An 11,398-nucleotide genomic window follows, 5' to 3' on the forward strand; every position below is an offset into this window, starting at 1 on the left:
ATAACTGGAACGTGGTCTTAGTTGTTTCACACGCTCATAACTAGACTTCGGATTTTTTAGTGCTAAAATGTTCATTTTACATGCGTAAAATAAGCTCTGAAATATGAAAAAATAGACCCTAAAAATGTATTTTAGGCATTTTCAATGTTACGTACTTTAATAAGCATTTCCAAACCAAACTCCATGGCGCAACAGCCCCAAAGGCCCATGGCCTACCAAGCGACCGCTGCTCAGCCCGAAGGCCTGCAGATTACAAGGTGTCGTGTGGTCGTCACGACGAATTGTAACGGCCGTTGTTCTCTCCTCAAGGAGAACAACGTAAGGCAAACAGGAATATGTACCAACATAGTTGGGGATGTGAGGGATCTGATAATGACAAGTACAAGAGAGCGGACATGGTTATCAGTGGAATACTGTGCAGGAGGGATACTGACTGGAAGGGGATCAGGGATTTAAAATAAACCCTTGAGTAGGTACGAGGGAAACGGTGAGTGAGATTTATAGATCGCGAAGAGTGAGTACAAGGCAGGAATCTGCGCTCACATGGCCTTCACTTGAAGCTTAGGGATACGTATAAGTTATGCGGTTTAATTAGAAGGGTTATTATTATTATTATTATTATTATTATTATTATTATTATTATTATTATTATTATTATTATTATTATTATTATTATTATTATTATTATTAACAAATGCATCGCAATCGGGAAATATCTCCGTGGCAATGGCCACTTACAGTAGTGTGATAATGAAGTAAAGTTAAACATAATTACCCAACAACAACAACATAAGTACAGCAATATTACTGGTTTAACATTCGTAAGTATATCCAGTGCTTAACATTACAAGTGATAATAATGCAGGGAGGAGCATTCAGGGAGACAGGAAGGACTAGAGTAAAGAGCGCTGAAAGTCAAGTAAGGATGACAGAAAGTTTTTAATCATCAGAACTATTGTAAGAGAAAGAGTAGAATTAAGTAATTTAATAGACATGTATTTACCAAATAGTGCAATACGAGCTGAATCATGGCTGAAGAACTAGATTATTTATCGTACAGATTTGATAGAACTATTCTGGTGAAAGAAGAATTTGTAATCTATGAAAAAGTTAAGGATGAGAAGCATTAAATTCTAAGTGTAAGACTCATCTCTAAAGATAATAGTGGGTGTAGAGACCTGGCCAGGCTGCCGCTCACGCTAATGCGGAATTGTTTGATAAGATAATCAGCTACATGGGGAACGATACAGAGATAAACGTAATTGTAGCGGGTGATCTCAATTCATCAAGTGTTAACTGGGAAGGATAATGCTAATGACAGATTTCATGCCCAAGAAATGGTAAATAAGCTAATCTGGAAAGGATAGCTGAAGTGACGGAATCAATTAGAGGAAATAATACTCTGACGTGGTATTGACGAAACCAGATGAGCTCTACGGATAAACTGAAGTGATACATGGCATAAATCAATATGCAGCTGTTTTTGTCGTAGTTAAAAATAAATGCGATAGAAAGGAAGGCTGCGAAAGTAGGAATACTAGGCAGAACAATATGGTTGATACCTTGATCGGTGAAAAATTGGAAACAAAAATGTATACAGCCTAAGTGATTGGTTTAAACCAGCTGTTGAGGAGTGTAAAATAAGTATAGGTCTATATACTTAAAGGTGGTAAGGAATGGTAAAGACCCGCAATAACAAAGAAATAAAGAGACTAGGAAAGAAATGCAGGTTAGAAAGAAAATAGAATTAAGAATGGTTGTAGAGGTAAGGAGAATTCGAAATAACTTACTGGGAAATTCAGTTTAACAAAAAAGTCACCTAAGGATACTCGTATTATGATGGCAAGCATGATTTGGATTCGAAGGGTCTAAGTACATTAAGGCAGGAACAGTTTTCAGCAAGGACATTCCAGAATCACTAATGAGCAAGGATTGTCCATTGGTTCAGTTACACCTTAGAGCCACGCTATATGCAACCCACCTCACAACGCTGTTTTGTGGGATGATCGCTCTCTCTCTGAATCCCGCAGTGCTGAATTATTGACACACTCACACTCTCATTGTCCATTGGTTCAGTTACTCCTTAGAGACACGCAGTATGCAACCCACCTCACAATACTGCTTTGAGGGATGATGCTCACTCTGAATCCCGCGGTGCTGAATTATTATTATTATTATTATTATTATTATTATTATTATTATTATTATTATTATTATTATTATTATTATTATTATTATTTGTGTTTTTTTGTTTTATTTTACATAAGGTACCAACCACAATACATTTATTAACGGTTAACAATATTTTTGTATGAGTTATTTAACGTCTAAAATTGACAAAGAGTGGAGTTCTTTTCTCACAGATAACAAGATACAGTATTAACATACAAAAGTAACTCAACAAGCAAAGCACTCAATCTCTTACTACAGTATAATGTTCACAAGTCCTCCTGTCCTTAAAAAAAAACCCACCTTTTTCCTCGTATCTGATTGTTCTAGATAATAGTCATTTAAACTGAGAATAAAAGTGAAAAAAAGCCATTGGCACAAAACACATTGCGTGAAAAACACTGCACTATCCACTGCACGACCATTCGACTGTTATAATGTAACACCCTCGAGTTCCTTAACTTGATGTTTCTCTCTCGATGGCACACGTTTCAGTAATTGTTATTTGGCATCTTTTAGTAGACGAATGAACGTGTTCAGGGAGCACTGTTCGTTTGTCTGGACATAATAAAGATACCCCATGACAAGCCAGGTTTGCGCAAATTTCAAGTGCTGCGTGCCGAAATCCAGCTCTAAGGCTGCTCTGTAAGCTGCATTAGAATTAGCCGATCCTGCCATCTGTCTTAGCACAGAACAAAAACCATTTCCAGACTACTTTGACATTTCCACAGGTAGTAAGGTTATGTCTCTGTGTGTCCACCTCCAGACATTTTTTACAGAGTGGGGATTGGGTGATGTTGTGACAGAATTTTTTATCTTCTGTGGGGATACTTTCTTTTATAGCTTTATATGCGGCTACTTTCCAGTCAGTTGGTATATGAGGATCTTTGAAATTTCTCCAGATTTCATTCCATTTCCTATTCGGGTACTTCTCCGTGATCTGGAGTTGTGTTTCGTTCTTCTCTTTCCTGTCACTCGTATCGTATCTATCGCTTGCAGCGCTCTTCTAAACCACGTGTCGGCACTAAATATTTCGGGTTTCGCTGACGTGTATTCCAAAAATAAGTATTATGAGCAGCTCCTACTCCTGTCTTCGCACTCATTAACTCTCGCATTAAAAGCGCTTGACATTTTTCGCCGACTGCTATGAGTCCCAGTCCTCCTTGCGCTACGGATTTTCTCACTTGTGATCTTGCTACACGAAACATATATCCGCGCCATAAATAATAACTAATACAGATTTCAACTCACTGGCTTATTTTTACCGGCATGGGTAGAATTTGTGCCACATACCACAATTTAGATAAGGCAAACAAGTTTATATGCCACACCTTTTGGATGATGTTCAGGTTTCGACGCAAACTGATTGACAATGTGGCGCGTACCCTTGAAACTATGGTTGCCCAGTTTATGTCAATATTTTGGGACATATTAGGGGTGAACACTAATCCCAAAATCTTAATTCTATCTTTAATTGGTACGGACGCAATTGTCATTTCTTGTGACCAACTACCAAGCGGTAGTATCTGGGATTTTTGATAACTGACTTGGGCATTAGAGGCTTTCTCGTAAGTTGTTATACTCTTCAACTGTGGGGCAGCGGTTGGTGTCTGCAGTAATATGGTGATGTCGTCAGCATAGGCTGCAACCGTGAACAGGCTCTGGGGGTTGGGAATCGTGCACAGTACAAAGTGTACTGCCCGAATAAAGGGCTCAATACTTAAAGCAAAAGGAGTCATTCATAGGGGACGTCCTTGTCGTACAGATGTTTTAATTGGAATTGGTCTGGAAAAGAGTCCATTAAGAAGTATTCTTGAATGCGCCGAGCTATACATGGTTCGAACAAGATTGCATATTGCGGTTGGGAGACCCAAGCGTTGCAGCACTGCTAACAAGTACCCATTATGCACTCTGTCGAAAGCTTTTCTGAAGTCCAGGTTTAGAATCGCGCCCACTTCAGTTGGTTCTGCTTCAAAGTGTAACACTGCATTTCTTACTGCCTGTAGGATGTGGATAATTTTCCTTTCGGAAATAGCACATGTTTGCCCTACTGTGATGATTGTATTAATGTAGGGTCGCGTTATTTTCCCCAGTATTTTCATGAAGAGTTTGTAATCGGTGTTGAGGAGTGTTATCCGGCGGAAATCCAATACAGTTCGTGGTGCGGGCTCTTTGGGTATAAGAATTATAATTCCTTCATTAACGCCTGTGCAATCTTGTAGATTGGCGAACAATAGTTGCATTAGTGTTAAAAGAGTTGCTTTCAGGATGTTCCAATACTTTTTGTAGAAAAGGTAAGTCAGACCATCAGGGCCTGGAGCTGATCTCTTACTGGCCGATCGTAGGGCCTCGAATAGTTCACTTTCTTCAATTGGACGGAGGAGCTGTTGCCTGTCATTTTCACTGAGTTGTTCATCGATGAAAGACAGAATGGTCGTTCGATGTAGCGGGGATTTCTCACAGTCCCGGAACGTTTCTCTAAAGTATTTCTTAGTTCCATTTAGACAGTCTTTAGTAGATAAGAGTCGTCTGTTGTCATCGGTATGAAGAGTAGATATTACTTTGCTCTCCCCGTTCCTTTTTTCATGGGCGACATGATAAAGATGCTAAGGGTGAATTAGAACACGAGCGAACTAAGGAACCCCGTAGGATGTTCTCCTGAATGGCTGTTGTTCTTCGTTTAACTGCGGCTGTGTGACTGTTTACGTTGTAACCTGCTTGTTGACGCACCAGATGGTCAGTTAGTGTAGTGTAGTAAAAGTGCAGAGCTTTCTGTCTGTTACTTGCTTTTTCTGCTCCATGTTTCTTAAATAATGTTTGAATCACCGGTTTAACTTTATGCAACCGTTTGTGTACCGTTAAAGTTCCCTGTTGGGTGAGACGACTGAGCATATTTGACCACATCTGTTGAAAGTTCTCCTTCACTTCCTCGTCATTAAGCAACGCATTATTTAGTTTCCAATATCCCTTCCCGATAACAGGTGTTCTCCTAATGGTACGAATCTTAAGTAGGACAGCGTGATGATCACTGAAGGGTACTATTTTAACACTGATGTCATGTACATGCGGTGCTAGGTCTCTGTTTACGTAAAATCTATCAATTCTAGAAGCCGATTTTCCTAGGAAAAATGTCAATTGTACGAAATTGCCATGTTTACTTTCCCATCCATCACGAAGCTCTAAGACCTGACATATCCTTTCAAGCGCAGGAGAAGTGTTGAATTCTCCTCCCTGGTCTTTGGCGTGTAAAACACAATTAAAATCTCACCGAAATTTAAGTCTTTGTAGATATGTCGTAAATAGAATGGCAGGTGTGTGGTCAGAAATTCCTATCCCTCGTGACGACGATGTGTTCCAGAGTGCAGGTAGATGTTTATGTACAGTGTGTTATCTTCTGTTAATATCGACGTGATCCTCCCACTACGGTGTGTTTCACAAAGTTTAATGTGTAATCCAGATCTGTATATAATTGCAGTACCTCTCGAGTTTTCCCCAGGATTGGCAATATATTGATAATTGTTCCCAAGGAAAGGCAAGGTAAAGACGTTAACTTCTTGTAGGAAAAGGATATCGATGTCATAATCTCTAATAATTTCTTGTAATAGTACATGTTTGCTGCAACTTCTCAGGCAATTTACATTAAGTGATGCTACGAACACAGCGCCAATCATAATGCTTAGTTTGGATATGGAGACGAGTGCTTAAGTTATTTATTCGGAACATGTTTGATAATTTTAGTGCCTTTCTTTTTGCCAGTGTCATCTACCGGCCGCTTTAACCTAGGATCCCTTTGGCTAACTTGAGGTAGTTTTGTTTCCGTAATTTCCATTTCTTCTACTTACCGTGTCTCTCATTTTCGAAGGTCGGTGATATATTATGCTCTTTTGCATATTACTGTCTTTGACGGATGTTGGTAGTGTCAATACATCTCCGCCCTCTGTTTCCATATCCTGAGTTATTGGAGGCTGTAACTAGTTATGATTTGTTTCTTGGGGTATCTGTGCTGGCAGTAAGGCATCTGACTCGATCGTAGGTAGCCTTTCCGGTTGCGGTACGTGATTACTATTATCAGAATTGTCGTTCTCAGTTATGTGATCCCCGACCTGTTGACCTAATAACTCTCCCTGTGCATCACAGAAGTGGCCGGCATAGTGTTCTGGTGATCATGTTGTGTTTCCTGTGTAGCTTCATGTAAGTCACTAGGTGACGAACTGTGTGAGTTGTCTTCAGGAGTCAACTGCGTAGCTTGCAGCGGACTGCGTTGTATCGGCAGTTTAAGGTTGCCCAGGTGGGACTAGCAGGCTGTTCGCTTAGCTGGACAGGTTGTTTACGTCGTGGGCATTGACCCCGTAAGTTTCCCACTGCATTGCAAGACGAGCACGTAGTAGGCTGACTTTCGTAACTGATCAGGGCTTTATGCCCACCAATATCTAAGTAAGTAACATTAGTCGAATTGCTCGTACACCATCATGAACCTTGTACCGGAAACCTGAGCTCCACGTTTCATCCTGGATCGAAAAAATTGTCCCATATTTACTAATTTGTTCCACAATTATTCTATGTGGTACCTCAATCGGAAGATTAAAAATTCTCACCAACTTTGTACCAAGACCCGCAGAATCAATAGTCACTTTGCTACGGAACCCATTACTGTGTAGGAAGGAGTGCTCACCTGCATGATCCTGTAGCAGTTTTTCAGTTGTTTCCTGCTTCTTGCATTGTATGTACACTTGCTGCGATATACCATTAAGCTGGATCATCTCGATGTCACTTTCTTCTACGTGGAAGGGGTCAAAAATCCAGCCATGCACTTCGCATGTGGCTGGTCGGGGCGTGTCTCTGTCGGTGAAGTTGATCACAATGATATTCTTCCTTTCCACTATCATGATGATCTTTTAACTATGAACACATAGATATCTTGAGCAACCCTATCTGTCACCACTGTCAAGAGTTTATCAGGTAGTCACTTACACACAAGTAAAAACAGACTCGTTAGACCGTACACTCAGTTCGAGAGCTCTCTAGCTGCTCTGACTTGCACGCACGCTGGTCCAAGCAGAACTGTCTTATTGAAACACTCACACTCTCATTGTTTATTTGTTACCGAGCTCGATAGCTGCAGTCGCTTAAGTGCGTGTAGTATCCACTATTCGGGAGATAGTAGGTTCGAACCCCACTGTCAGCAGCCCTGAAAATGGTTTTCCGTGCTTTCCCATTTTTACACCAGGCAAATGCTGGGGCTGTACCTTAATTAAGGCCACGGCCGCTTCCTTCCCACTCCTAGCCCTTTCCTGTCCCATCGTCGCCGTAAGACCTATCTGTGTCGGTGCGACGTAAAACAACTAGCAAATATATATATATATTTGTTCAGTATGCAATCCACCTTACAAAACTGCTTTGTGGGATGATCGCTCCCTCTGAATCCCGCAGTGCTGAATATATTAGACACACTCACACTCTCATTGTCACCGGGCGAGTTGGCCGTGCGCGTAGAGGCGTGCAGCTGTGAGCTTGCATCCGGGAGATAGTAGGTTCGAATCCCACTATCGGCAGCCCTGAAAATGGTTTTCCGTGGTTTCCCATTTTCACACCAGGCAAATGCTGGGGCTGTACCTTAATTAAGGCCACGGCCGCTTCCTTCCAACTCCTAGGCCTTTCCTATCCCATCGTCGCCATAAGACCTATCTGTGTCGGTGCGACGTAAAGCCCATAGCAAAAAAAAAAAAAAAACTCTCATTGTCCATTGGTTCAGTTACTCCTTAGAGTCACGCAGTATGCAACCCACCTCACAACACTGCTTTGTGGGATGATCGCTCCCTCTGAATCCCGCAGTGCTAAATATATTATTGACACACTCGCACTCTCATTGTCCATTGGTTCAGATACTCCTTAGAGCCACGCTGTATGCAACCCACCTCACAATACTGCTTTGTGGGATGATCGCTCACTCTGAATCCCACAGTGCCGAATTATTGACACACTCACATTCTCATCGTCTATTGGTTCAGATACTCCTTAGAGCCATCCTGTATGCAACCCACCTCACTGTGATTCATTTCTTTTGTTATTATTGCCTTTCAGTAAATACTGTGTCTATAAGTATAAAACATTAAATGTTCTAGTCATTTTCTCAATATCAGTTGCGAGTTCATTGCCGTGCTGCTCACACTGTCTTGTGGTGTTCCAGGTTGGTGTTCGTGTCCCTGCTGCTCAGCTTGGCCAGTGTCGCTGTGCTAGCTGTCAGAGACTACCTGCTCAGCCGCGAGCCACCACCGCCAGCCTTCAACCCTGACATCTCCGCCAAGGATGGCACCATATTCCTCTACTAATATTCTACAAGTGAACGCGAGTTCCTTCGCTTGACAGATTTCGCCCGGACAGTTGACATGCCCGTCGTACAGCTGTGGTAGTGTTGTTCCTCTTGTGTCAATTGGATTTTTAAGGAACCAGTGTTACGGTACATCTGGGGAAGTCGAGCCTATGTTTGTATTAAGGCCACCTGCGCGAGGAAAAACACTGAACATTCACATTTTGGTTGTGCACTTCTTTGGATGTACAGTAGTAAGCTTTCCTGAATATAATATGTATGGTTCCTGTAACAAAATGGTTATTTAGATATGTTGGCAGCACTGCCACTGACACCTAATATTACATTTCCGAAAGTGACATCGAACTCTTTTAAATCCTAAAAGCTACAAGGAAGACTTGCAAGCTATATGTTCTTCCCTAAATTATAAGTAGATGGCACTGTATATACGTTCAGTCCTCAGCCCAAAGGCCGGTTGGATATTAAATTCACGACTCAACTACTGTCCCTGAATTAATGTGAAAAAGTGACTGAATGGGTGGATATATTTCTAGAAAACGAAACTCAGAGTATTAGAGTAGGTGAAGCTTTATCTGATCCTGTATCCATTAAGAGGGGAATTGCTCAAAGTAGTATTATTAGAGCTTTATGTTTTCTTATATATATAAAGATATGAGTAAAGAAGTGGAATCAGAGATAAGGCTTTTTGCGGATGATGCTCTTCTGTATAGAGTAATAAATATGTTACAAGGTTGTGAGCAACTGTAAAATGACCTCGACAATGTTGTGAGATAGCAATGGTATGTTGATAAACATGGTTAAAAGTAAGGTTGTAAGTTTCACAAATAGGAAAAGTCCTCTTTGTTTTATCCCCTTTATTTTATAAGTTGCTTTACGTCGCACCGACACAGATAGGTCTTATGGCGACGATGGGACAGAAAAGGGCTAGGAGTGGGAAGGAAGTGGCCGTGGCCTTAATGAAGGTACAGCCCCAGCATTTGTCTGGTGTGAAAATGGGAAACCACGGAAAACCATCTTCAGGGCTGCCGACAGTGGGGTTCGAATCCACTATCTCCCGAATACTGGATACTACACGCACTTAAGCATCATATATTAGTTTAAGATTTTCCATGTCCATCCAGTCAACAATTGCCTCCCCATTTAGATCATTTTGTTGATAGCGCCAACATGTGTGATGACTGTTGAAGTCTCCTATGATTACGGTTGGGTGTTGTAAGGATGGTAGAGGAGGAGTGGGCCAAGTTTTGTTTGGTGGCTTATATACGTTCATTATTGTTAGATTATTGATTTTAATTGTGACGGTGAAAATGTCATCACTTGGGCTACAGTCGACTACTGCGTAGTTAGTAATATTGTTTCTCACATAGGTAGCTAAGCCATACATCTCGTGATTATTGTGAGCCACTAACTTGAAGCCTGGGATCTTGCCTCTTGTTCTTAGTTGCATATCATTGGCTGTATGAGTTTCTTGTAGCGCAATGACATCAATCTGTTGACCTTTCAGAATTTTAGCTAGACACTCGCATTTTGCTCTGCTGATGCCTTCGATGTTAAGATGGCATATTCGAATTGAAGGTCCGATTTTTCGGCTATAGGCTTCCGGGTCCTGATAAGGACCGATTTCATCATTACTCTGTGCATTATGACCGAGAGGTCTTTTCAGACAGTTCATTCGCATCTCTTCTCCGTTGCTTTCTTAGCACCACCCGGGGGTCACGTGTAGGGTAATTTAAGGTTTCACCTACGGACGTAAAGCAACGCTCGTCCCCCAATCAATAATTTCCTTCCCACAGAACAAGCTGGCTTCAGACCTGGAAGAAATTGCGCTGACCAAATTTTTGCATTGAACTCTCATATTGAAAATGGATTTGAGAATCGGAAGATTGGTATGGCTGTCTTCTTAGACTTATCAGCAGCCTATGATACTGTTTGGCGAGAAGGGCTCCTGCTTAAACTTATCTCTGCCATCCCCTGTGTCAAGCTTACAAATCTCATTGGCAATATGATTAGCAACAGAAACTTTCAGATCTTCTCGGATGATGCAGTAAGCAAAACCTACAAACTGAATGATGGACTTCCACAAGGATCTGTTCTGGCACCCTTACTTTTCAACCTCTATACTGCTGACTTACTAGCAACTAAGTCCAGGAAATTTATTTACGCAGATGATATACTACTGGTTAATCAAACACCAAGTTTTCCAGAAGCTGAACAAATTCTTACAGCAGATCTAAAAAAGCTAGTTACATACTTCCAAAAGTGGTGTCTCCGTCCAAATCTCCAAAGACTGTTGCATCTGTGTTTCATCTCAGAAATTATTTTGCCAACTACAAGCCTACAATAACATTCAGAAATCAATCCTTTTAACACTGTTCCTTCCCAAAATATTTAGGTGTCATATTAGACAGATCCCTAACATATAAACATCATATTAACAACACAGCCGCCAAGATCAAAAGTCGGAATAATATTCTTCAAAAATTAGCCGGCACATCCTGGGGCGCAAACAACCAAGTGTTGAGATCTACTGCTCTAGCTCTTTGCTATTCAGTTGCCGAATACTGCGCTTCAACTTGGCTGAACAGTGCTCATACTGCAAAGATTGATGCTCAACTAAATCAAGCAATGCGCATTATAACTGGTTGTATTCGCTCTACAAACATGGCCTGGCTGCCTACATTCAGTAATATTCCACCGCCTTGCTTAAGAAGGTCTGAAGCTCTTCTAAAACTGTGGAAGAAGACCAGCCAGGACTCCAATCTCCCCGTTCACCAGGATATTACTCAATCTGCCCCTCCACGACTTAAGTCTAGATCTCCACCCTGGCGCACTGCACTTACACTGGAAGAATCTGGGTTCCCCATCACGAACGCCTGGTTACACCAATGGCAGCAGTCTTCT

At 41.4% G+C, this 11,398-nt stretch overlaps 1 protein-coding gene across 2 annotated transcripts in view; it reads left to right on the plus strand.

Annotated features, from left to right (window-relative positions):
- Positions 1-9,367, plus strand: part of LOC136883549 (clarin-3) — a 76,296-nt gene extending 66,929 nt beyond the window's left edge. Inside the window, exon 5 of one of the 2 annotated variants that reach the window (XM_068229930.1) lies at positions 8,357-9,367. In XM_068229930.1, the coding sequence (XP_068086031.1) occupies positions 8,357-8,498 (142 nt within the window). In that variant the 3' untranslated portion in view covers positions 8,499-9,367. The remainder of the gene's footprint in view (positions 1-8,356) is intronic. The other variant, XM_067155928.2, reaches the window with a different exon arrangement.
- Positions 9,368-11,398: the final 2,031 nt, after the last annotated feature.

The sequence above is a fragment of the Anabrus simplex genome, chromosome 1 (genome assembly GCF_040414725.1).
Source record: "Anabrus simplex isolate iqAnaSimp1 chromosome 1, ASM4041472v1, whole genome shotgun sequence".
NCBI classification, from domain to species: Eukaryota; Metazoa; Arthropoda; class Insecta; order Orthoptera; family Tettigoniidae; genus Anabrus; species Anabrus simplex.